At 39.7% G+C, this 28,000-nt stretch overlaps 1 protein-coding gene across 1 annotated transcript; it reads right to left on the reverse strand.

Moving 5' to 3' along the window:
- Positions 1-3,108: 3,108 nt before the first annotated feature.
- On the reverse strand, positions 3,109-27,978 carry tab1 (TGF-beta activated kinase 1/MAP3K7 binding protein 1). The gene is made up of 11 exons (XM_057842424.1): positions 27,889-27,978; positions 27,465-27,595; positions 27,228-27,381; positions 23,843-23,938; positions 22,603-22,705; positions 21,866-21,982; positions 21,663-21,774; positions 18,480-18,624; positions 17,695-17,908; positions 13,645-13,798; positions 3,109-9,569 (listed from the first exon to the last, which is right to left on the reverse strand). The coding sequence occupies exons 1-11, from the start codon at positions 27,946-27,948 to the stop codon at positions 9,344-9,346; spliced, it is 1,512 nt and encodes a 503-aa protein (XP_057698407.1). The 5' UTR covers positions 27,949-27,978; the 3' UTR covers positions 3,109-9,343.
- Between the last annotated feature and the right edge of the window lie 22 nt (positions 27,979-28,000).

Raw genomic sequence — 28,000 nt, forward strand, 5'->3', positions numbered from 1 at the left:
AGAACATTATTTGACCAGGAAAAAAAGAGGATATAGCAGAAGGGAATGGTTACATGCAGGAACAAAGTTTTGGTGGTGCTGCACCCTACAGTGCTGTCCAAAAGTAGTGGCACCCCTGCAATTCTTTCAGATAATGCTCAATTTCTCCCAGAAAATTACTGCAATTACAAATGCTTTGGTAGTAATATCTTCATTTATTTTGTTTGCAATGAAAAAACACAAAAGAGAATGAAAAAATCATTATCATTTAACACAAAACTCCAAAAATGGGCCGGACAAAAGTATTGGCACCCTCAGCCTAATAAATGGTAAATGGTGTTATACTTATATACTTGGTAGCACAACCTATAGACAAAATAACTGCGAACAACCGCTCCCGGTATCCATCAATGAATTTCTTACAATGCTCTGCTGGAATTTTAGACCATTCTTCTTTGGCCAATTGCTCCAGGTCTCTGAGATTTGAAGGGTGCCTTCTCCAAATTGCCATTTTCAACTCTGTCCACAGGTGTTCTATGACAGGGGTCCCCAACCGCCGGGCCGCAGACCGGTACCGGTCCGTGGCGCATTTGGTACCGGGCCGCAAAAGAAAAAATTTATTAATGACTGCTTAATGGCCAAATTAACTTTGGCCTGTGCTCCTGAACACACAAGTATCCCTGTCTACTCTAGATATAAATCTACAGGATGGAATGTCGTCATTGAAATCCATTGATTGGACTGCTAGCAGTTCATCTTGTTTTGTACATCTATGTGCGTTTGTCCTTGATAATAAGGTCTGACGTAGGACAAGGGAATCACATTTGTTCCCTGAAATAATTAGCCCCCACACTAGAATGACTGAAAAACAGTTTTTGGAAAGATTTTTTAAGGGGAAAAGGGCACCTGACGAGTCAGAAGATGAGCCAACAACCTCGAAGAAAACAAAATCTACGCTACTTCCCAATCACTAAAGGCCCACGTACTGCCAAGGAGTAGATTCGTGACCCGTTTGTGAATAAACAGAGTGATTCAAGCATGTCTGTGCAACAGAAGGCTCAATTTGTAGAGATCACAAATGACGCCGATCTTAAACGTACATTTGAGACAACAACTCTACCAAGGTTCTGGATTAAAGTCATTCCGGAATATCCTGACATCGCTAGGAGAGCATTGAAAACCGTGCTACAATTTCCAACATCGTATCTTTGTGAAGCGGGCTTCTCTCCCTCTCCCATCACACATGGATGGCACCATCTCATCTCAACGAAACAAGCTCAGGCCTCCCACTGATTCAGAGGGTGAGTTATTATTTTCCCCACGCTTAACACGATGGGGCTAAAAACAAATGTTATTTTATGTTTGCTGTATTTTTCTGCCGCACACTGACAGTGTTCTGACAAATTTTGCATGTGCGTAACGTTAAAAATAGCCGCGAATGCAGCGATTCCAAAATAAACACTACAAACTTTCTTTAAAGTAAGGAATATTAACTTACGTTTGCCATGTTAGCTGCACACAACAACTGCACGCAGCTCTCTCACTTAACGACTTGGCAGTGTCGTTAAGCATTAATTTACGTCATTTTCGTGTGGCACTAGGAGTGCAACGGTTTTCGGTTCAAAGCCGAACCGTACGGTTCGCCCTGTACGATTCAATATGCCTTTATGAACCGCGCCTTTTCGGTTTTGCAATTAATTTATTCCGAACGCTTGTGGAATGAATTGGTCGAGCTCTGTGTGCGACGCGAAGCACAGCTGTGGAGAAATTCCCGCCCCGCCGTAAGTAAATGTCCGATCGCTGTCAAGCACCTGTGTAATAGAAGCCGAATAACGCCCTCTCTCGCTTACGAGCGAAGTGAAAGTGAACAAGAAAGAAAACAAAAAGCTATGGCGAGCGGAGGAGTGGAGAGACCGAATTTTGAGGAAGCACCGGCTCAGCGCTTGTTCCCTATGCTAATGGCAACACTTATAACATGATTCCAGCACTTCAGCCGGAATCACCCACAGATATCACTTTCTCAGAACAGGACAACCCCGGAGATGACACCAGTGAAAACACACGGCGGGCTTCGTTAATTTATTTGCAACGATTGACCCGTGTTTCATTGTTCCCTCGCGGACATATTTCTCCAACAACGTATTCCCCGACATTTATGAAATGGCACGCAAAGCCATCGAAGATGACTTCACTAAAGCACACAGTTTTGCCGTGACCACTGATAGTTGGACATCCCGTGCTACAGAGTGCTACTACCTAACTGTGACGGTCCACTATAATTCATACCTGTCAAGTTGTACGGTCTCGGCTTAATTTGTACAAGTGAGCACTGATTTTTAAATGTGTACGCAGTACATTACGTTCAAATTCTGTACGTTTTTCGTGCATTACGTTTTTTTTCCCTCCGTTCGTTAATACATTGGTTGAATGACGCGAGAAAAGTCAGAGGCACGGAGAGGGAAGAGTGTTTGTTGTGACGCTGTAGCAAACACGATGCTAGGCTAGGTGGCTCCAATATTTCCTGACTGTAGCCGACAGCCTACAACCTACGCCAAGATATCTCATGCATATAGAACTACATGCGAAATGACAGACTCGGTAGCGTTAGTAAACAGCCGCCATTTTAGAGCAGTAAACTTCTCAGACAGGCTCTGTTGTAGTAAACCTTCCTCGTGAACCTAAGTAACTTTTTATCTAAAATACTCCTAAATCGGCAAAATCTTAAATTGAGTCTATCTTTAAATGATGAAACAGTTTTACAATTTTCACATGTCAAAAGTAGACAGAAGGGAACTAATGCAAAAACCGGAGCAATTTTATCAACTTTAACGGTTGATTCAGAACATTAAATGACCTACAAGCATAGCAAAGGTTACTATGGTGTTTTTTTGTTTGTTTGTTTAAAAAAAAAAAAAAAAACATGAAAGGTAACACGAGTTACTTTGCCAAATAACTTTTTTACTACTGTGTGTGTATTTCAGTAGTCAGTCACTAAACTACCCAAAGAGTTAAGAGGCATTTTAGCAGTCGAACATGTTTACATTTTAAGTGTTTATTTCATTTTCTTAAAAGCAAAATAAAGGCAGTTAAAAAAAAAAAAAAGGGGAAAAAAGCAAACCGAAACCGAGGTCCCAAAACCGAGGTTCAAACTGAACCGTGGGCTAACTGAACCGTTGCACCCCTATGTGGCACATGTATGTTTATGATGTAAATAGTTTTTTTAGCACCGTTGGATAACATTGAGAGTCCAAGTGAATATAAAAGAGGGCTTTTTCACCGCCACAAAATTTGGTGCAAAATTTGACAGATCACCGGTCAGTGAAAAAAAAAAAAAAAGACCCAAATCACATCGGTCCGTAGTGCAAAAAAGGTTGGGGACCCCTGTTCTATGGGATTCAGGTCTGGACTCATTGCTGGCCAATTTAGAAGTCTCCAGTGCTTTCTCTCAAGCCATTTTCTCGTGCTTTTTGAAGTGTGTTTTGGGTCATTGTCCTGCTGGAAGACCCTTGAGGGAGACCCAGCTTTCTAACACTCACACACATTATGCTGTAATATTTGCTGGTAGTCTTTAGACCTCATAATGCCATGCACACGGTCAAGCAGTCCAGTGCCAGAGGCAGCACAGCAACCCCAAAGCATCAGGAAACCTCCGCCATGTTTGACTGTGGGGACCGTGTTCTTTTCTTTGTTGATGCCTTTTCCCAAAAAGCTCTAACATTCTTCCAGAACTTTTTTTGCTTTTTCAGGTAAGTTTTGGCAAACTCCAGCCTGGCTTTTTTATGTCTCTGAGTCCAAAGTGGGGTCTTCAGCTTGAACTTGTTTGGATGTCAGTCAAAGTTCTTTATCCACCATCCGCACAATCTTTCATTGAATTCTCATCAATTTTTCTTTTTCGTCCACATGTAGGGAGGTTAGCCACAGTGCCATGGGCTCTCCACTTATTGATGACAATGCGCACTGTAGACACAGGAACATTTAGGTCTTTGGAGATTAACTTGTAGCCTTAAGATTGCCCATGCTTCCTCACAATTTTGCTTTTCGAGTCTTCAGACAGTTCTTTGGTCTTTCTTTTCCCCATGCTCAATGTGATACATACAAGGACACAAGACAGCGGCTGAGTCAACTTTAATCCATTTTAACTGGCTGCAAGTGTGATTTAGTTATTGCCACCACCTGTTATGTGCCACAGGTAAGTAACCAGTGCTGTTAATTACACAAAATACACAAAGAAGCATCACACGATTTTTCAAAGGGTGTCAATTCTTTTGTCCGGTCCATTATTGGAGTTTTGTGTAAAATGATAATGATTTAATTTTTTTCCCCATTCTATTTTGTGTTTTTTCATTGCAAGCTAAATAAATGAAGATATTACTACCAAAGCATTTGTAACTGCAATCATTTTCTGGGAGAAATTGAGCATTATGTGATCGAATTGCAGTGGTGCCAATACTTTTGGCACGCACTATACACACATAGACCTCAATGTATTGAAGGGACACGGGGCCGATTTATAGGGGGCCTATCTCCGTCAAAGCTGACCGAGTTGAAACACAAACAGCTTTTTCTGTTGAAAATTCTGTAAATAAATGCTTAAATCCCTGAATTTTTTATAGGTATGAACGTAAAACAGTCTCGATTCTTAGTGAAAAGCAAAAAAAAAAAAAAAAAAAACGTGCAGGTACCATTTATTTTACGTAAATATTTCAAACTATGAGGCTAGTCAGGAAGGAAATTAGCGGCCGCCATATGTAAACAAAGAGCTTTTTCCAATGAAAATTCTTGTGAATAAATGCTTAAATCCCTGAATTCTTTATAGAAATGGACATAAACCAGTCTCGATCCTTGGTTACAAGCAAAAAGACGTGCAGGTAGCATTAATTTTACGTATATATTGCGAACTATGAGGCTAGTCAGTAAGGAAATTGGCGACCGCCATAAGTAAACGAAGAGCTTTTTCCGTTGAAATTTATTGTGAATAAATGCTTAAATCCCTGAATTCTTTTTAGATATGGACGTAAAACAGTCACGATTCTTGGTTAAAAGCAAAAAAGGTGCAGTTAGCAGTTATTTTATGTAAATATTGCGAAGAATAATGACAATGCTGTAGCGGCTAATTTCTCCCATTGATTTCGTTTCACAATGTTTCAAAATGCATGCATGGAACGAAAAATATAATAATTGCCCTGACTCCTCGAATAAATCATTCCTTCGACAATACTTACTGTTTGTATGCGGTACAGCTTTCATACTTTTTCAACCTAAATCCGGCGTTGGATCACTGCATGTGTTGACTTATTTCGAATAACTTCGAAGCTGACGGATGAGACCCGTCAATACAATTAGGAAGTCTATGCTTCACATTGGGAATGTATACTACATCAGCAAATTGGAGGTTTCATGCAATGTGGCGCTTCCGTTTTCCCCTACGTCTCTAATTTTCTTGGTCATCAAGCACAAAAACAAAACACGGAAGCAAACCAAAACCAAAGCTGTGCTAAGATAGATTGTGGCTTAAATGAAGTTACAAATGTAATGAGAGAAACAGTTAAAACACAATTAGGCTTGTAAGTGGGAAGACCGACCAAGTGCAATAACTAAGACTTGACCTCCTCACAACAAATCCCGCTGGAGTTTTTCAACATTTTCTCCTTTTCCCCCTTCCAGCGGCAATTACACTAATTAAAGCCACTTTTCAAGAATTGGGTTATGGCCTGAGTGGAAAGAAAACACCAATTACATCTAAATGGAGCAATTAACAACATGCGTGGCCTCTGAGTCCAACAACAACCAAAGCTGCTGATTAGAGGTTTTGTGTGAAATGATTCATATTCTCTAATGTTGTGTTTGTTATTGCCGTTTTTAAATCAGGTTTAATGATTATGCCAGTTAATCATAATGGTGTCAATTTATTTGTGGGAGTAGGAGTAGAAATGAACATCTTTACAAATAACAGGTTATTGTTGTATGTTATTAGCACTCAAATGTTGAATTTGGATTTTAAAAAATTAAGAACATTTCTGTGTTGAAGAGGTAGCACTTTTGTGTTTCAAATTGCCAGCCTGTGCAATGTTCCTTTATCCCAATTCTCTGCCACCCCCTTTTCCACTTCCTGCCAGCACCGATGGAAAACAGGAAGCAGTAGGTCTACAGCAAGAACAGCTGGCACTTCTAACCATGTAGTAACTTGATTGTTTAACCATTTTCAGTACTTTAAAAAAGTATTTCCAATATCATCAATTGATTTTGGAGCAATCTGTAAATACTAAATCTCCCTCAAATGCCTACTTTTCATTGACATAGTTGACACGCTACGTTTGGTCTTGCGATCAGGTCGTATGACATCAGAGTTCTAACAGGAGACTTTTCTTTAGGTCTAAGCATAACAAACATACCTACCAAATGTCATGTGAAACTAGCTTGGGGGTCAGAACCTTCTAACCATGATTGAAATTTTTCATGTCTCATTGATTTTTGCCACTATGCTATGCCTAATTTCAACAATAAAAAGTCAAAACGGTCCAGAATGAACAATCATTTTTCTTATTATACGGTAAGCCTAATTTTTCTAATGAATAGTGACATTTCCAACAGTCCGTATGTAAAAGAACCCTGATAATGAAGCTGAAAGGTCCACTTTAAACCAAAATTGGGTGCAACTGCAAAGTCTTTGCCCAAAAGGAATGTACTCTACACTACAGTACATATATACTTTTATTATAGCACTTAAAAAAAATAAAATTACACCCCCCCCCCAAAAAAAAACAGTACATTGCGAGCCATCATGATACTCAAAGATTTCTGAGACTTAACGCAACATACATCCAGATGTAGATGGTATATACTGGTCACATCATTCGGTACACCCATTCAAGACATCCAGTACAAAGAAGTATTCAGCTGATACAATGCAGGGAATCTAGCCTCAAGGGAGCCAAATTCAAGACATTTTAAGACCACAGCAAATCAGTTTAACACTTCACATTCAATACATAAAATCAGTATGAGTGGAGCGTATCTTTCATTTTATGAATTATTCAAATATCCTTGATTATTAAAAGCAACATTACTGAATTTCAGTGGCAAATGAAAAGACTGCAAGCTATCATTTTATCGGCAGAAGTCACAATGCAGCCCATGCTTGTCCTAAATAGGCCTGCATTAATATGTGAATAAAATTCTAGTTCTTTCACTTATAACAGTTGCAGATTGTTTTTTAACAGGCTGAAGGCTTGATGAGTTGCCACTAAAGTAGTAGTACTGTAATTGCTGTTTTTGTTCTTCTTGTCTCGTCCTACTCCTCTGTCATTTGATAATCGATTGTCTTGACACTTGGGTCAGTGTCTATTGATCCACACAACCCGATAAAAAAAAAAAAAAAAAGTGTGTATATATATATATATATATATTAGGGCTGTCAATATTATCGCGTTAACGGGCGGTCATTAATTTTTTAAATTAATCACGTTAAAATATTTGACGCAATTAACTCACATGCCCCGCCCATACAGATTAAAATGACAGCACAGTGGCATGTCCACTTGTTACTTGTGTTTTTTGGTGTTTTGTTGCCCTCTGCTGGCGCTTGGGTGCGACTGATTTTATGGGTTTCAGCACCATGAGCATTGTGCAATTATTGACGTCACCAATGGCGAGCTACTAGTTTATTTTTTGATTGAAAATTTTACAAATTTTATTAAAACAAAAACATTCGGAGGGGTTTTAATATAAAATTTCTATAACTTGTACTAACATTTATCTTTTAAGAACTACAAGTCTTTCTATCCATGGATCGCTTGAACAGAATGTTAATGTTAGTGCCATCTTGTTGATTTATTGTTATAATAAACAAATACAGTACTTATGTACAGTATGTTGAATGTATATATCCGTCTTGTGTCTTATCTTTCCATTTCAACAATAATTTACAGAAAAATATGGCATATTTTGTAGATGGTTTGAATGGCGATTAATTACGATTAATTAGTTTTTAAGCTGTGATTAACTCGATTAAAAATTTTAATCGTTTGACAGCCCTAATATATGTGTATATATATATATATATATATATATATATATATATATATATATATACACACATATACATACAGCGATCCCTCGTTATTCGCGGTTAATGGGGACCAGAAACCGTCGCGATAAGTGAAAAACCGCGAAGCAGCGCAACCCCCCAATTTTTTTTTTTTTGCTGGATTTATTTATTCAGATCTATCTATCTATGTATCAGGAAAGACATGTTTTTACCTTTTTCTCCAAAGTATAATAAAAAAAAAAACTTATGTGTATATAGTACATTATAATGAATGCTTTTTAAAGCACTTTAAGTGTAATAATTATGAATTATAAGTTTTAAAAACGTTACTGCCCCACAGAATTATTTTTAAGCAAGAAAAAAAGTAGACGCCCAATCCATTTTAAAAACAGTAAAAAAAAAAAAAAAATCCTTGTCTTTATGATATACTTCATTGAGTTTCCACTGGTCACTTACACACAATGAGTTGGCACAGCAACTGTTTGACAAATTAAACGATGACTGACGCATGTGGCGCTTTGATGGTAGAGTTTCTGGGAAGATCAAAGCTTACCCGTCTGTCAATCATCGTTTAAGAAGCAACTCTAGCTCACTCTCTGACGAACAAAGAGCAGAGAGAGGGAGGGAGGGAGCAATTGTGAGACTATGCAATCGGCTCAGGACATCTTTTTTTTTTTTTTTCCCCCCAATTGAAAAAAATCTGTGATGGACTGAGGGTGCGAAGTTTGAAGTGCGAAGTAGCAAGGGATCTGTATATATTTATGTATATCAGGGCTTATTAATTATTGGTGAACTTTTTGTTGCTGTAGCTTACGAGTTAGCCAGTAGATGGCATCCTTCTGCCTGTAGTAGCACACTAGTGCTCATTTCTAGGCAAATGTTCTAATAACTTTTGTTCAGGAACAAAGAATCGCTCTGAAAAGATAAAATTATCAATAATTGATTACTACCATGGTGTCAATAGTGGGTCAAAACATTTGAATTGCCTCAAAATATTGTCTTTTTTTTAAAAATAGTGTAAATGAAAAGTAAACATTATTTCCTGTGTGGATTTTTGAAACTCCTTTGGACGTTGTACCTAATGAAGTGACGAGTAAATAATTTCCGAAACCGGAAGAGATGAGCAAGTCCTTGAAACTCTTGGGTCCCAGGGAGCAATGGCACAAACCATTTGTCCTCATTTGTAATGGAATCCAAACATGGCACCAAAATTCCATGCAGCGGGTATTTGAAGGACTGCTCAGGCTTTTCCATCATTGTGTCCTGATGTCTCGTGTACATCATAAAAGCCAAATAAAAGTTCATTGCACAACATTCTCATTGTGTTCCAATGTCGCATTGAGGCATCTGTCCGTCGCTGTGGTCATTGCCCCACAGGCGATAAAACTGTGTGAAGTCCACATAGGGCGGCACACGTCCCGTCTCATCAGGTTGTGCTGCCTGGCTACCGCACGGGCGGAACAGGCTGCCGTCTCCTGAGCTGGAGCTGGAGCTCTGTGTCTGCGTGATGGTGGACTGCAGCGTGGCTGTGGGGCTCTGGCTTCTGGCGAGGGGATGAAAGGTAGGGTTGGGAGCACAGGCGGGAGTTCAATTTTAATGAGAGGGAGTAGTAAAGGATGTGGGATGAATGTTGATAAGGATGGGTAGGAGGAATATGATGGGGAGATGAGTGAGTGGTTGTTTCCATTGTTCAACTCGGACGACTAGCTACCATCTTTTTATTTATTCATCTTTTTTTTGGAGTATGCAAAGGTCAATTAAATCCAAAGATTAATATTCATGCTTTTTTTGTGTGTGACAGCTGTGGCTACAAATGAATATCAGGTCATTTTTATGTAAACACAATGGAAATGAAGTTGTAATCTTCTGAGAATTAGGTGGTTTTGAGGGTGGTGGGGGATAGTAATTTGATCAGTCAGAATTCAAGAGAAAAAAAAAGTTTGCTATTCTCTCTCTTTAGACAGTCACCATAGAGAAAAAGCGTATCGTGAACCAGTGTGAAATTGACACCAAAATTCATGAGGAACATTTGAATATTTTAAGACAAGACCATTTTTTGGCTGTTTCACTGGCTCACAAGCACCAATCCCACTCACCAGAATGATGCATTTAAATGCTTGAAAATTACAGCATTAACCCAGTATGAGGACACTCCACCAAATGCTACTCAAAAAATGTATACTGTAACGCCTAAGTACAGAGGGGGAAAAAAAAGATCATTTGAGGGTTGCATGTTACCCGGTTTAAAAAAAAAAAAAATTATAAGTGAAAACATTTCACATTAGCTATTTGGACAATAATATTTAATTATAATTATTATTTACGTTTTGTTTGATGAAAAGTTGTGAAATGCTACAGCAATTGTACTATAATCTGTCTGGTGGTGAAGGAAAAAGAAGAGGAAGGGTAAGCTTGTGTATAAAAATAAACACACCAGTGGAGGAACACCAGGAAACAAAAAGACGGCTGACCCAGAATGAATAATAAAAAAAAAAAAAGAAGGGGGGGGTTGATACTATCTAAATCAGCAGCGGGGGAGGGAGCTAGCACAGGAAACCAGGCAAAATGATGTTGAGCCAATCTAAACAGACACAATGGGGTAAATAATAGCAAGAAAGTACAGCTGTACTTCGAGATGCCAGGTTCATGCTTTCTGTCGCCACCATTCTATACACTCACTTTCTTTGGACCCATTGTTAAAAATGTAAAGGTACCATTCAGTGTTGTTTTCGCCAACGATGACGACAACGAAAATATTTCGTCAACGAACAATTTTTTCATGACGATGACGAGCTCAAAACGTGTTTTGGGGGACAAACATTAGACGGGTGCCTGCTGTCGTCTGACGAGACGAGAACAAGATGAAATTAGTCCTAAGTTCACAATGTGTGATATTTTTTTATTGTATGTGCAGTTAGCACGCAGTGTTTGGTCGTGTCATGAATGTGACGTGCTGCGCCTCCTCCAACCCCCCGCCCCACACACAGGCTTAGGGATCTGCCCATTGCAGGCTCCTTTTGTGAAACATCTGTCAGGTGCTGCTTGGTAAGTCTTGTTGTCTTATCTTGGCCACACCGTGTTGTTTTAGCCTTTAAAGGTCTGTGCTAAGTGATCCTTACATACTCAACTAACTTGTAGCGTTAGCATAGCGTTCAGGTTAGCATTAGTATTTAGCGCTCTTCTTAAACTCTTGGAAAACTTTTTACATACAGTTCATAGCGTCCAGGTGAGTTTAATTACAGTTTTCCTGCTGAGTTTGTATTATCATCATGAGGATGGTGATTAGGGGTGGGAACTAAGCCTGTCGCAATATGCAATAATCCCATTTATCGCGCGGTATATAAAAATGATGACGGTAATTTTCCTGCTGCGATTTATTGCCTCGCGTGCACGTGCACGTGCGCGCGTGCGCCGTGAAGCACGCTGTTGCCGCTGATGTGTGGCAGACGTGCTTGATAGCGCTGTTTAAAGTTCAGCTTCCTTGTGCCACTCTGTTTTATTAACTTCTGGGTATGTTCGTTTTATACATTTGAGTTTGAGTGACCATCATTTAATGGATGGAGGCAGGGCCGAGTGCACTGTCGGCGCACAGCAATGAGCGAGTGGAATGAGGAAGAGGACGAACCAGTCTGCAAAATGTTTTTGGAGGTTGTTTCAACAAAGATGACCAACAGAATAAATCTACATGATCATTTGAAACACTATCATCCTCTCCAGTTTTCACTGCTTAGTTTGAAAACTGCATCGTAACAAGCAGAGCCTCCTCCTCGCGTTAATTGACAATTAGAGGTATTCGCTTGATGTGAGAAATACAGACGACACTGCGCAAAATAGCGTTCCCTCACGGAAAGTGAAGTCAGCTTCATTGCTGAAGAAGTGAGACAGTTTTACCTCTGTTTAATGATATTTGATACCTTTGGGAGACAAATTTTTGGTTATTGCTACTTAGTCTAATTTTCTCTGTTGTTGTTGAAGTGCAATTACAGTGACTGCAACTTTATACCTATGTGCCTAAATGCTTGTTACTGAGTGCAATTTTATCTTTTCTTGAAAAAAGACATTTTATTCATTATGTGTTTCTGTGTGGTATTAATATTGTTGTCTTTTACTTGAAAGAGGCATGGTCTATTGTTTTTAGTTGTGATTTCTTAAAAGGTATTTTTTTAATTTAAAAGTAAACATTTATTATTTATTTAAATGGGTGTAATTGATCTATTAATATATACTGTATTCTCTGTATTCTATATTCTGTTATTGTAAATCAGTTAAAAGGGGACGGGACTTGACAAGCATATGCTTCTCTCGTCAGCCCTTGTCTTTTCTTCGTTTTTATGGGGTTACTCATATCACATCTTGCAACTGTCAATGATACCGATGATGATGACAATAAATAAATAAACGCTCAAAAAAATTTATTTTTTTTTTTAGGGGGGCACCGCAATAATATCGCATATCGCAATAATTTATGAGATAATTTATCGCCCACTAAAATGTGTTATCGCTACAGGCCAAGTGGGAACCTCTTGGTACATCACAATACGATAAGATTTGCGATACAAAACTCACGCTAATGATGATCTCACGATATGGCGATACAAAATTTATTGATACATTGGTGAGGAAATCATTCAAAGATATTCTACAAAACAACTAATAAACAGAAAAACAAGCTTCTGCTCTCAAGTGGAATGAGTTAATCACTAGCAGACGTCTAATCCATTTTAACTGGGAGGGTGGCAGCGAAGGAACATGCGTTCCTTCGTCGCCATCCCTCCCGCTTCAAATGGATTGAACGTCTATGGCCGTCAGTGGCAGCCAATGCCAGGCAACAAGGTAATTTTGGGACATTTCAGGTCATTACCTGTAGATTTTAAGTCACTTCTTGTTGATTTTGGGTTACAGAACAGAAAGTGACCTGGGAATGAATAGGCAGGGACGCAAACTCAACAGGAAGTGACTCGTAAATGCCCTAAAATGAACAGAAAGTGACCTGTAAATGCCCCAAATATCGGAAAGAGTGACTGTGAAAGCTCTGGTTTTGAACGAACGAACAAACGTTCATTCACCCCTCCCAGTACAAATGGATTGGGTGTCGAGCGCTGTCAACGGCAGTCATAGAGCTAATTGAGACATTATTGTGGTGGAGAATTTTGGGAGCAACTTTCCTTTGTTTTTTTTTTTGTTTGTTTGTTTTTTGTGTTTTTGAACACTGACACCTTTTTAAAACGGTATCTCTATTCTTTGCAGGAGCATATAAATAACCTTTTGGAATACAATGTATCACGATATATCACCATTTCGTTATGTGGTCGTCTGTCAATGTTCATAAGAAATTGTTGGAAACATTTATTTATCTATCTATTTATTTATAGACTGAAACGTTTTAAGTTTATAGATGAAAACATTTTGAGAATTACCAACTGAAAGAGATTTCATAGACTAAAACCAGAGGAAGACGAACACATTTTGAAATAACTATGCTATAACTATACTAATAGTATGACTAAGACTATTAAGTATTTTCGTCCAAAAGACGAAAATTGAAAGGGCTGACAAAAACAACACTGGTACCATTGTAGAAAGTAGGGTGTGACAAGAGAGGTAGACAGCGCTCTTACCCGGGAGTGGGTGTGCCCTCTTCCAGGGTCGAGGCCGTGTTGGTCCCATTGGTCAGAGTGCTCTGTGAGGGCATCACCAGCGAGAGAGTGACACTGGTTTTACTGGTGCTTTGGCTGTTGGAGTAGGGCACCGACACAGGGTAGATGCGGCCACCTAGCAAGGTCACATAGGAGTAAATGAGTCGTGAGGAGTTTTTTAAAAGAATGCATTTTTATTAGGACAAAACATAGAAAGACTGCACCTCAGCATGGAAATTGCAAAGCATGAAATTTCCATCAGATGGGTTCTTATTGTAGGGAAACAACATTTATTGTTGTAAGCAGAGATGAGAGCAAGTCTCAAGCAAGGCCTCAGTAATTTTGTCTTTGGCAAGTCAAGTGTTGTGTTAAGTGAAGACCTTAGTCACAGGTCCCCTCAACTCATACAATCAGGCCACCACAACGATCTTACACAATAACGCAAAAGTGGCGTTTTGCCGTTATTCTAATTCCGCATTTGCACAACAATTATGTGTGGGGATAACTGTGCACACGGAAGCGCAAAATTGCATGAAACCTCCAATTTGCCGATGTAGTATGCATTCCCAATGTGTAGGTGGCATCACCAAAAAACCCCCAAAAACAAACGTGTCTTGACTCCCGCAATTGACAGAGCGTACCAACACTTTCAATAACAAAGGGGTGTCCCAACACCTTCCAGTCTGCAGTTGTTTCTTCTTTAATCCTTGTTATCCGTAATTACAGTAGTGAATAGTTGACTGGATTCTTGAATAATTGTGAACGCAGTAAAGTCGTGTACAAGGTTGCTACTTGAAGACATGTTTTCATACACTGTCGGACTGTCCCTGTACTCTGACGTAATCAGTATCTTCACCCCCTACACTGACTGATTGTAAGATACATCCTAGGATGCACTGGGACACATCATCAGTGATGTTCCTGAGATCATTGGGGTTTTGGGTCTTTCAACATCATACCCCCTCCCTCAGGTGACCCAGCGAGGGTTGATCAGATCCCAGCTTATGTTCCAGTAGCATTTGCCCACAGATCACTTCTCCTGATCAAGAGCCATCGAGAGGCTCTCTCTGCTGCCTCCATGGTGGTCTTGAAGGCCTTCCTTTTCTCAGCACCTGTGATGCCCAGAAGTGCGAGCACCTTGCATAGTGAGCGGCCCGCAAAGCCTCTACACCCCACTTAAATGGGCTCACAGCGTGTCTTCCAGCCTCCTCTCTGGCATTGCTCGACAAGCTCCTGGTACATTGACTGCTTCTGCTCATTCGCCTCCTCTATGCGGTCCTCCAAGGGAACTGTCCATTCAATCAGTAGCACCTGCCTTGATAATACTGACTTAAGCACAATATCTGGTCTCAATGACGTTGTTGTAATGTGGTCAGGAAACTTTAATTGCTTGCCTAAGTCCACTTAGAACCCAGTCCAATGCTGAGGTGAGGAGCCCGGCAGCTGGTTTGGGCTGTAACTGAGGCTGCTCTCCAGACCTGACAAATACGATTCTCCTCTTGTCAGGTTGTCGTTTGCTGCTGTTCTTTTTAGCCACGGCTTTAGCTATGGCTTCAGCAATGGTCTTCAGCATCTGGTCGTGCAGCCAACGGTAACGACCCTCCCCCAGAGCTTTATGGTTTATGCTAGCGAGCCATTTTGAAAAATATAATGGACCATTAATTGCTGTCGCTACCCAATCGCGACAGGCTACTGGATCGTGACGGATTGCTACTGCCCATCTTGCTACGGCATGGCCATTTAAAGAGTATACGACATGAGAAAAAAAGTCTTAAATGGCATTATTATGTGAATTAGAATCATATTTTGAGACGATTCAACTATATACAACAATTTAGCAAAGCGCAGATGACGAGAAATTAGTCTTTTAATCTGCTGATTAGCCACGCCTACCATTATAGGGCTTTAGCGTCCCCAACAGGTGGATGACGTCAGCGGTAGACTGGGCTCATCGGTTTTACTATTCAGCCCATTGAGGGGGAATTATTCAGAACGAGGAAAACGCGACGAGGAGAGCCGCAAAACGTCATTGTTTCAGTCTCTCTACTCCAAAATTTTTACAGGATATTCTTTTTATCCAAGTATTTATCCCCAATAGCTATATAAATGGCTTGAGAAGGACCAGTCAGCCTGTCGAGGGGGAACTATTCAGAACGAGGAAAACGCGACGAAGAGAGCTGCAAAATGTCATTGTTTCTGTCTCTTTACTTCAATTTTTTTTTTACAAGATATTCTTTTTATCCAAGTATTTTCCCCAATTGCTAAATAAACGGCATGGTCATGACACAAATAACAGTCTTGTGCTAAATGGAATATGAAATAATAAAAATGCATTTATTCAGGACGACATGGCAAAATTACTATTAATGGTCAAAACTGTCGACTTCACCTTTACTGTCGCACCTCCCGAACGATATTTTATGACACCCAAATCGGACATACTGTATGTCATTTCCCTTCCCCGGCTTCGGAGAATGTAAACAAACCAAAAGGCGTGACAGCTAGCCGACATGCTAACCCGAACCGAGTGATGTTTCAAAGTCTTCGAAGCAGAAAATCACACATAACTCGCCTGGATTATTTGACATGATGACTGAGTTGTCGAATGTCTTCGTGGATCGGCAAACCGCCCGGCGGAGAGCAATTTACAGTTTGTTCCCCGGAGGAGAGTGGCTGCAGTTGTTGTGCAGCTAACGTGCTAATGTGCATGAGGAGAGCTTTTTACATGCCTATCAATGATCAAACGTAAATAGTCCTTTGTTTAAAGAAAGTTTGTAGTGTTAACTTTGTAATAGCTGTATTAATATTTGACATAATACTAAACAAGATGTTTACTCACTTCCTCCTAAATCCAATGGTCCCACTGTAGTCGGGCTTGTTTTGACCAATATCCATGGTGAATGGGAACCTTTTGAAACTCCAAAAAGGCGCATACGCGTCTCCCTCATACAGAATGATTTTTCTGCAGCTGTTTGGCTGGCGTGATGTGAAAAATAAACGTATTAATCCACAAAATCAGCTGAATCCTTCGTCCTCATACACAACAGTACGCTGTATAGTGAAGAGGACGTCTTCTACCGTACACGTCACAGCGCCCTCCTCCTTAATGCAAGACCGAAGCCGGAAGTCACTCATTTTCATGGTGCGGTATTCAAAAAACTAAATAAATGTAGCGATCGCTTCCACACACATCCAAGCGGTCCATATCATTCAGGAGCATAAAATACAGCGTGTATTATGAAATAAACATGCTTTTTCGTGTCACATGCACTTTAAATACCAGCAAACCTTTTCAAACAATGGAATTTGCTCATATTCTGGGTTTTAAAAACTAAAGTTCTCCCCCTGGGTAACTCGTTTTATAGTTCAAATACCTGGCCATGTATACTGCCAATGGGGTATCCATTTTGAAAGCAATCTTCATTCATGTTCTGTGCAAGTTCCATTTGCAGAGTTGTCTGTTGAGTTGGAAGTCGTTTTTAGCTACATAATCTTTGGTGACACTTTTGGCGTAAGGATTAAAGTCATTACCTACTCTATTAGTGTAGTGAAAAACGTCAACATTATATATTTTATTAGTGGTAGGAAGTAATGAGATAGTGACATTTACAAGATGAATACAAATTGGGAGAAGTGGGGTTACATTGAAATGAGGCGATTTGCACTATGATGTTCTCTGCCATCTGAGGATGTTGTCCGTGTGTCGCAGTTAGGATCGGTATCTTGTGATGATTGGCGGCCCTCTATTATTCAGAATGTTAATTTTTTTTTTTTTTTTTTTTTTTTTTTTTTTTTAAACCTTGACCTGAATTATGACTGCATGTTGACGAAGCCAGTGACTTTCCAATTAAAAAAAGGCACATTTACTCGCCGGTAATATTATGAGGGTTGTTTTTTTTGTGTGTTTTTTTTTTGGGTGGGGGGGTGGGGGGCACAACGTTCTTCGTTGGGGGTGACAACGTTTTTCGTTTACACAAAGTAGTGTGTTGAATGTAAGGATTTTATCTCTATATTTACAAGCAAGCAACCCACCTTGTGTGGGCGTGAGAACACCATCCGCCAACGGGTAGTTGAGGGTGCGGATGAGCAATGTCATATCCTCATGGCGGGAGCAGAAGGTGGCCCTTTGGCGCCCTGATGTGTAGACGTCGTGGTGCAGACGCTTGACGCGGTCCACCACCGACTGCGCTGCTGCTTCCAGAGTTGTCTGCTGCGCGAGCTCGGCCGCCACCATGGCAACAATTTCCTAGAATGGCACAGAAAAGGCTATGATGGTATTGCTGGGGTAATCAGGGTTAATTTCTTGTTTTTATTGCAAGTCATCAATCTTTACCACTATGCCTCGCTCAAAATGTTTTGGAATTGGACAAATTCTCATGGACAAGTTTCTCTGGAAACACTGCATGTAAAGTGGTCAATTCAAACTGAAACGACAGATTTCCTATGTCAAACAGTCTTGAGACTTTTTTTCTGGGTCTACTTAAGACTGACATGTCTACTAAATGTGAGATTTCTTTATGAAATGGGCTTCAGGGCTTGAATATTTCTAGGACAAGTTTGTCTCTGAAAGAAAAGTCCACAATGAGCCAAAAAAAGCTGCTTGGAACACGAATGTTCCTGTGTCTCTTCGGGCATGTCTTTTTCATAGACATATCTAACATAACTTTAAATGAAATGTAAACTGGTTTTTAAGACTGAAGTCTATAATAAATAAAAACAAACAAAAAAAAAAACAACTTAAAATTGCAATTTTGCCTACGGAAGAAATGGTAATTATTTTAAGATGGCTAATCATACTGATGCATGCTCCCAGCTACCTTATTGACATGTTCAGGCCCATGCGCACACTCCAGGGCGTCGATCAGTCCCTCTGACATGAGAAGCAGAAAGCCTGTAACGCTGTCCAATGACTGGCTGCCGTGGATCTCCGGCTCAGCAATGATGGGCCTTGTTTTGGCCACGCTGAACACCCAAATATGAAAATGTGTATTACTAAACAGTACGGTAATTAAAAATAAAATCTCTTTAGAAAGGCATGTATCATTTCAGCAGTTGGAAACCTTTAAAAAAGAAGAACGGAAGAAAGTGTCAGACTATGGGATTTATAATAATGAGGAAATTGTGTTGCTATGGACACAAACTGTTTAGCCACTCGGATCTCATTTAAAGAAAAAGACAACAACTATTATAAATGACTAGAGTGGAAACGATGACTCGAATAACTCCAGTAACTCGTTTAAAAATTGATCGAGGAATTTTATTCTCCTCGAGGAATCCTTTAATTTTGCTAGCTCTAACCATCACGTTTTGCCCGGCCCCGAACTACTTCGTACGTACGTACCGAAAAGAAAACAGCGGCGGCAGATATATTCGATTTCAACCATGCATGGATATAGAGATAACGACGAAGCAGCCGACGAAGGCCAAGAGAAAGGCACCAAGGAAGGGCGGAAAATGTCAAAAGTGTGGGAGCATTTCAAGCTGGAGACCAAGGCGAACACAGTTTCATGTATTCCTATAGGACAACATTTGCATAACACTAACCCTGCCCGGGCTCGGCTACCTACAGCCCCGCCGCTTCCACACTCCCGGCTGGACCCCGCGACCGATGACCGCCTCTGAAACCTGGGCCGGGCCTCACCACGCAACCCGCCCGCATAGCCCCCGCTCCACCGAAGGGACCACGGAGCAGCGATACTCGGGACAAGGTAAAAATAAGTTAACGTAGCTCTATTAAATACGATTAATGTACCTTGTTTACATAACATCAGCCCTGCGGAGGGCTAGGTTTCTATTAATTATGACTACTGTCGATGCGTGGCTAACATGTCTTTCATACAGGCTGTATTTAATCTGTAAAAACAGTTGTAGAGTGATGAGGGCGTAAAATAAAAACATAATACAGCTACAGCTGGTGCCTAATGTGCTCCAATACAGCAGGTATCATACATTTATTTTAAACACTGCAAAAACTCAAAATTGGGACTTACAATTTAGACTTAAACTTAAAACGTAACTAGAACTTAAAAATAGCTTGTGGAAATGGTAATTCAATTGAAACACCTGGGGTAAAACACCTAATAACCTTTATGTGTGTTACCAAGCGTAATGACATTTTTAGGTAGGAAATATATATTTTTTTAAAGTTAAGTTCTTAGGTTTTTTTGAGTGAAAGCAGTGAATTTGTCATTTCATTTTTCTAGTCACATCTGAGATTCAATTGTTGGCAGTTTTTGAACAATGTACATTTAAAATAAAGACATTGTCAAAAAACGGTTCAATATTAGGGGAAATGTCTTGTTTTCTCATGTATATTTTAAATGGCTCTTTTCCTAAAAACAAAAATGTTTTATCCGATTACTCGATTAATCGATGACAATTTCAGTAGTATACTCGATTACTAAAACATTCGATAGCTGCAGCCCTTTAAATGACCATGTGAAAGATGGTTGGTCAAAAAATGTAATATGCAAATCAGGAATATCTTATTATTATCTTTCTTGCTAATTATGACAATTGAGGAAACAGAAAAACTGATACATTTGAAACAGGTAAAAATCGGCTAAGAAAATATGCATACACAAGTTTATCTACCTGCGCAATATGTCTGTCTTTTTGACTGTACACAGCACAGTGTTGATGAGTCCTACCCACTGTTCCAGTCTGCTGAGTATTGCAGTATGTTATAATCAACTTTGTCAAATGCAGCACTAAAATTCAGAATCAGAATATGTATTTTACGATTGGGTAAATTCAGTTTACAGTGAGCGGGTCACCGCATTTTATGAAAAAAATCATAGAAAAACAAACACAAAGCAAGACAAAGTGAGTACCTGTGTTATATTGAAGTTTTGTTCATAGCCATAAAGGTTTTTGTTGATACAAAGCTGTTTAAGTAATGACTGGTTTTACAAGATGGACCATGAACCTTTGACTTGATAACAGCAGCCAGAACCAACTATTCAAATCCAGTAATACCATAACAGAGAATCTGCCCACATCCATTCTCTGATGAATGTCTGCGAAAGCACAGTTTCATTGCTACTGAAATGAGTTACCGTAAATATTGGTTTGCATGGCAAACTCGTGAATGTACGCAAAAACAATCCCTTTCAATGTGTTTAAACGGGAATGGCAGGATTAGTACTAGCCTATAGTTACTAATTATTGTTTCATCCAAATTAGACTATTTTAAAAGCGGTGTTATTACTGCAGTTTCCAAGTCCATCGTGGTTTTAGAGAAGGAATTGTTATCTGTAGCACGCCTGGAATTAATCAGCTGAAAGCAGTTTTTAAAAAGTTGAGAAGGCAAAATATCAAGGCAGCAGGTTGTAGGCTTTTATTTTGACATCAAATGCTGCAAAGTTTCTGCATGACTTATTACACAGCAGTTTAGTCTGTTTAGATACTGTGGGGTTTGTTGTTCTGTTTACTACAAAAAAAGTACATGTATTATTTCGGCTTGTATTCATCTTTAAAAATACGACTGCCTTGAATCCTTCAGTTCTTGGTTATAGTTGCGAAGACACGCTTTATAAATGTCAAAATATACTTTGAGTTTGCTTTTTTACCACTTCTATTCAACTTGTTTGCATTCTTTTATCTGTGCTTTAAGAAATTTGCTTTAACCAATTTATACAGGGTAAGTTCATTCTTCCTGACAGAATTTTATATATTTTCAAATAGTACAAAAAATAAAAATACATTTTTGTCCAACTTAAATTCCGATAGTTGTATACAAATCATTGCATTCCGAATTTATGTTGAACACAACATCCAAAAATTGGAATTGGAGTTGTAACACAATACAATATTATAAATAGGGAAAAGATTTTTTTTTTATTTCGCAGGAATAGCAGAGTTATGGTTAAACATTGAACGGGCACACCAATTTGCCCGGAAATGTCCGATAAAATCTACAGACGGAATAAATGGTGAAAAGGAGTAATCTTTGTAGTTAAAAATGCACATTTAAATTATGTGCATGTAATTTCTTTTACCTGAGCAGGTCGATTTCATTGTAGTTGATTTTGACGCGGTAGTCTCCAAGCCTCCTGGTGCTGCGTTGCCCAGCGATGTGGCCCGCAAGCTTCACACGGGCAGCATCCAATCCTAGAAAAAGGGCAGTTAGGAAAATAATAACATCAGAGAGATGGAAATAAAATTTGAACAGACACTATGGAAAAAGGAAGTCTGAACGTACCCAGCGCGGCGAGTCTCTGAAGCTCGTCGTCGTTATCGGTGCTGTGAGGTCGTCCTAGCTGAAAGAATTGGTTCTGGCCATCGGTTGTTGTTTTGCACAGCAGAGCCCGGTTGGTCCCTGAGAAATATTAACTTGATTATTTTCCACAAAATGACCAACATCATTGAAAAACAATTAGGAAGGGCTCACATTTTTAGAAAGAGGCGTCTAACAAAACATTTACTTGGTTGTATAATTTTGTTTGAGAAGAAAGGATGGTGAGAAGATGTATTTTTGATTTTATTCAAGAGTATTGGACATTTACTGCATTAACTTGAGTACAAATTAAAATTACCGGTACTATACTTATGCACATTTCATCAAGTGCATGCCTTCATTAGTTTGCTTTTTTTCTCAACAGTTAATTGCATATCCATGTCAGCAACCTGATGCATTTTGTCCCACTGTAGCTACCATATGTTGTGCATGTGCATGACAGGTAGTGCGGGTGCAACAGATGGGGTGGTGACAAGTGCAATGAGGTGCAGCTACACCGAGGGCTAATTATTTTTAGCACCAAATTAAATAAATATTTTGGAAATTGAATTATTCCGTGAAAGTTTTAAAACCAGTTCCACTCAATCGACCTGATTGCAAACATGTTGAAAACATGACACCTGCTGGTGGTGCACAGTGCAAGCAGTTGAGAAAGTCAAATTAACTGTCAGTGTGTGTGTGTGCATATTTTCATTTCATACCAACGTTAGCGATGTAAAGGTTGTTGTTGAGGATGAGTGCCACAATTGCCATGGCTCCTCCCGACACCTCTTGCTCCAACTCCTTTAGACGCTCTTGCACCTTCTGTTAGGCCGCAGGGGAAGAGAGAAAGAAAAAAAAAATCAGGCCAATATAAGCAAGTCAAGCCCTTACATTTTTATTTGATAGCGTGATGGGCTCTGTCACAATGAAGCTCTGAAAGATAGCCGTGGGGAACACAATCTTTGTTGTTTTAGGTCTTGCTTTTAACCATTTTTTTTGGGTGCAGAATCCAAAGCGAACTTAATTTTTTCCTTTATCATGTCAAGTTTGTTTTTAACTATAGAATCGTGTTGTATTAAAAAATAAGAAAAAAAACAACTTACGTAAGCATTTTTTTCAGTAAAATTTAAAAAAATATCGACATATTTCAACGACATATGAAAGAAACAGGCATGACTGCGATTTATATATATATATATATATATATATATATATATATATATATATATATATTTTTTTTTTACATTTTTCTGTTTTTACAAAGGATATGGCTTGTTGTGTGCATGTAATAAGTTGTGGAAGAAAAAAAAACCTAATATAGAAAAACTGATCAGTTTAGGATTTCACGCTCAAAAAGTAGTTACAAAACAGCCGTCAGACTCAAAGTAAAAGCTATAAAAGCTAATATTTCTCAGGAGTTCCCAGGCACATCACAGAGCCTCTCCTCTCAGTAACTAAGCCTCACCTTCGAGGAGGCAAAAAAAGCTACACTTTTGACAAGTTTTATTACTTCAGGAGGAAAAGGAGTTGCGAAGCAAGACTGTAAACATGAGAAGACAGTACACTTCTCTCATAAATTTGGAAAGACCCACATTATAGCGGAGCATAACCAATTATGACTGGCAAATAAAATGGTGAATTACCGTAATGTGTCTAAGAAGAATGTAATAGAAGAATAAAAGCTACAGTATTCACACACAAGTCCTCAGAAGCAAAAGTGTATTTGAGTGACCTCTTACGTCAGAGAGGACTCATATTATTATCAACTTTGCAATTAGCTACTATGTTTGAATCAAAAATGGAATGTTAGAGAGAAAAAAATGCTATTGGATTTTTATTTCTCAAATTATTCAGCTCTACCAATGGTAAATATCATGAATAAATCTGGCATGAATATAAAGTTATGAAATTTTGTTAATATTGCCCAGCCCTGGTGCATGTGTGTGAGTATACACGTGCCTCGCTGTGGGGTAGCATGTAGCCGGACAGGTTAGCTTTCTCAGCCAATGCGTCATCAATAGTATGCAAGTAACTCTTCTCTACTGCTTCAAAAGCCTGTACAAACACAACACAGAAAAAAAGCATGTTGTCATGGCAATGCACAATACATTAAGCAAGGCACAACAATAATTAGCTTTTGTTGTAATAACGTAATGTAATATTGTTTAGTTTTTCCCCCTTGACAATAATAAACCATTTAAATCAAAGCTGGGGAAGCAAATGGAAAATGAGAAAGTCCTTAATTTTTTGATGGGTAAGAAACTCATTTACATGATTCAAAATTTAATTCATTTACTGTCAGTCCAGTTATACGTATTGTAATTATGTAGCCTGCTGAATGTAACTTAAATATTAACACGTAATCTAACTTACTTTCAAGACCAATTTTCCATGTTTTCTAATTTTAAACATTATCCTAATGGTTATTATTATTATTTTTTTTTTTTACAATGAGGCAGAAATGAAATATTGTACTTCCTTCAAATGTCTTCCAAAATGTACTACAGCCCCGGACGCTCGAGAAATTTAGTTTGAAAGGTGCCGAATCTGAATCTCACTCGGAACAGTGTGTTCCTGTCGGCAGCGAGTGTTTTGTGGCAAACTGAGCACGCCCACTAGCAGAGGTGAAGGCGTAGAGATAGCATGCTGTTTGGTGGACACATAAGTCACGGCCGAGGAAACTTTGATGAATGCGCTTTCTTGACATATGGGACACTCAAAAAATGGCTCTCACTCCTCCAATTTCTAAGCTAAATGATATGTCAACGTATGTTTGCGTGGAACTGTACTTGAGAACAACACAAGAAAAAGCTTCAATTCTGGCCGAAACTAGTAAAGCACTTTCTAAGGTAATTACACTTTACTACTCCTTAAAATAAGTGGCTGATTTCAAGGGAAGTCGATCGAGAGCCAGGTAAGTAGGCCGAGTCGTAGCAGCGACGAAGCAAAGCAGAATTAAACGGCGACTGGCAGAGGCGGTGTGGAGTTTGCGGGGGAAAAAAGTGACAAAAAGTGGTCGTGCAATATAATTATTGTACTAAACCACAGCAAACGTATACGTACCCATTTAAATACCACTCCATAGGTATACTGTTCGCTTGATTAAACTACTCACGCACGGACTCAAAAGCACTGTATTCTTGGAGCGATGAGGGGAATCAGGATATCATCCTAAGGCAAAGCTAGAAGGAGCGTGTAGCAGCAATGAAGCAAATTTAGTTCATTTTCCTTCATTTAAAATTTTATATTTTTAGTCAGAGTGCTGAGAAATATTGTGTGCCTAACACTTTCAAGCATTTTCAAGGACTTTCTGCAAAATTCAAGCATTTTTTAAACGTTGAAAACGCGCCAGTATCCATCCAAGCATTTTCAACGATTTCAAGGACGCATACGATTAAGAACCCTGCATCAAAAGTAACTGTAGCAACACTGGATTCAAGTTAACATAGTGCACTCCAGACAGCTGCTGCTGATGTTCGTAAAATCATGTGAAGTCTTTAGCTTAGCTAGTTGGGGAGAATAGGAAGGGATTTGTCTAAAAAAATATTCACACAAATACATCCTAGATTTACACATATGTTTGCAAGATCCACAAATATGTCCATGATTTTCACATTATTTTTGAGATCCTCAAATATATTCATAGTTTGTGTGACACAACAGTGGAAAAAGACAAGCCAGAATAAGAGGGAAACGCGATCAGCTCGAGCGCCATGCTGAATGTTCCTTGTTGCACGGAGGGCTCATTTTCAGGTAAAATCATGCCAGCATGGTTAAACATGAGCATGTACACCCGCGGTAAAATGTTTTGAGCCACTTTGTCAGCCTACTTAATGATTGAACTTGACCCAGCAATGTCGCTGTGACGTCCACGCATTGACGGTCGTGCGAGTGGGCTGGGAGACTGGCGTCACATTAGAAATGTCGGGCTTGGAGTTGAGCTGGCAGTGGTGGCTTCTTTTCTACACCTAATTTTGAGCTAGTTCATCATTCATTAAGGTGGGGAACTGTCTCAAAACTTTTGACTCCAGGTGTAGATGCTTTGCCTGGCACAGCCATACTGTTCTCCCTGTATTTTTCCAAACACAGAGAAAAGTCTGGGACCCAGCCCATTAACGGCCTCTCGAGCAGGTACAAAATCAATTGACAAATCAGATTTGTTTATTTGCGTGACGTGTTCTTAACGAGCAACGTCACTCTTGCGTGTCGAAAGTTGTCTCCACAACAACACAGATGGTGAACAGGAGAGCCGAGAATATGTTCCAATCCACGGTAAAATCAGTTTTAAATTACCAAAAACACATCGACACGAGTCATTGACAACAGTCTGTCTCGCGCTAGCCATGTTGAATAAACTCCGCTCTCCTCGCATGTTTACTTCCGCGCGCAAGTCCCTCGTCCTGCACTCGTTGTTTCACTAACGTCACGTCTGCCCGTCGCTGATTGGTCCACTCCGCTGTCTGCTTGCTGTGGCTTGCTCCGCCCTGGAAATTGTATCCGCTGAATGGTGGCCAGACTCAATAGTTGGAACAGCGGTGAGTCTGGTGTACCAGGCAAGCAGATGCTTACGTTTGCCTGTGGTGACTCCCTGGGTTTTACCCTGAAAAAAAGGAGCCCGCCAAGCGTGCAAAGAGGAGCATTGAGGAGAGAGAAGTCATCCCCTTTTCTCGGTTTGTTGTGTTCCACAGTTTTGTCACACAAATCAAGAAAATATTTGTGGCTCTTGAAAACATGCGTTAATTGCAGATGTATGTGTGTGAATATTTTTGAGAAAATCCCTCCCCATAGCCATCTGGGCTTTTTGCAGCTGTAAGTATAAAGACAATTTTGGGCCAATAATAGTCAACATTAACACGTTTCAGACAGTGGTGCTAGAGAAAGAGCAGCAGCAGGAACACTCTGGCTAATAATGGCTTGAAATATTAATAATAACCTCACACACCCAGGCACGTGTCTCATGCACCGGAATGGATAGGAGCCCACTGGCACTGACATTGGTTAGTGTAAACCAGTGGCTCCCAACCTATTACACAAAGGCCCGCTGTAGGTGCGGGATTTCATTTCAACCAAACAAGATGACACTTTTTCACCAATCCGGTGTTTTACAAGTGCAATCAGGTGCTGCTTGTTTAAGCAGAAACTTGATTGGTTCAATTGTCTGTGCTGGATCGGTTGGAACAAAAACCAAGATCCACAGCGGGCCTTGAGAAACAGTTTGGAGATCCCTGGTGCGCACGGCATGGAATTTGGTGCTATGCCCGTGCTGTTGTGGTTGGCAACAAACATCAAAATGGCACTTAGTTAAAATGACATTTTTTCCTTATCTATTCGATATCGCACTCACCTGTGTGAGAATCCTACGGATGTCTGAGTCCGTGTGGTCCGCACTCAGCTGCTCCAGCAAGAGTTCGGCCGTAAGACATTGTGAAGCGAAGCTGGCTACTCTACTGCCGTCATAGCCATTGAAGACTCCATACAGGGAACAGCCATCCTCACTCCTGGAAGGAAAATAATTTGGGTTGAAGGACTACCCAGTTGGCTTCCTTCACTTTGTATCACGATAAAATCCAGGTCCACTTACCTGAAGCGCAGGTGTGTGTCCTCATTAGGGTGGGTCTGCGTCCCTTTGCCATCTGTACCATACACGCAGTTGGGTGCAGTTCCAACGCCGCAGAGTTGGCACAGAGGAAGGTCGTCCGTCCAACTCTGATGCTATAAAAATGTCAGTCTCATATCAAGAGCTATTCCTTACATTATGACCCTTTCGTTTAACCTAATAATGTTTAAACTACCAGTCGTCTGGGAAAAGAGCTAATTTGTTTGCCCCATAACTCAGGCTGAAGCTAGCGTAAGCTAACATCGCGGAACTACACAAAACACCGCAAAAATAAGCAAAACATCAACATCATCTCTCTGAGTAGAGAAAGTATATTAAAAATAAATTCGGTATTGACTTTGCGTTTCATACATTTAAAAAGTGGAGGCAGGGTGAAGTTTATACTTACACTTTGCATCAAATGCCTGCGTTGGGCTGCCATGTTGAAAGTAAGCAAGCCAAGTTGCATTCAGGTACTTCTTGGAATCGACGATTTCGCTATTGCTATTCTTCTTTTCCTT

This window comes from Corythoichthys intestinalis, chromosome 8 (assembly GCF_030265065.1).
Source record: "Corythoichthys intestinalis isolate RoL2023-P3 chromosome 8, ASM3026506v1, whole genome shotgun sequence".
NCBI lineage: Eukaryota > Metazoa > Chordata > Actinopteri > Syngnathiformes > Syngnathidae > Corythoichthys > Corythoichthys intestinalis.

What these genes read in the sequence shown, in the direction of transcription:
- tab1 (XM_057842424.1), bottom strand. Translation starts at nt 27,948, where the DNA reads ATGCAACTTGGCTTGCTTACTTTCAACATGGCAGCCCAACGCAGGCAT. An exon ending in TCCGTAGGATTCTCACACAG is followed by an intron (nt 23,939 to 27,227) that starts GTGAGTGCGATA and finishes GTGTTTGTACAG; the next exon opens with GCTTTTGAAGCAGTAGAGAA. An exon ending in TCAGAGACTCGCCGCGCTGG is followed by an intron (nt 21,775 to 21,865) that starts GTACGTTCAGAC and finishes CCCTTTTTCTAG; the next exon opens with GATTGGATGCTGCCCGTGTG.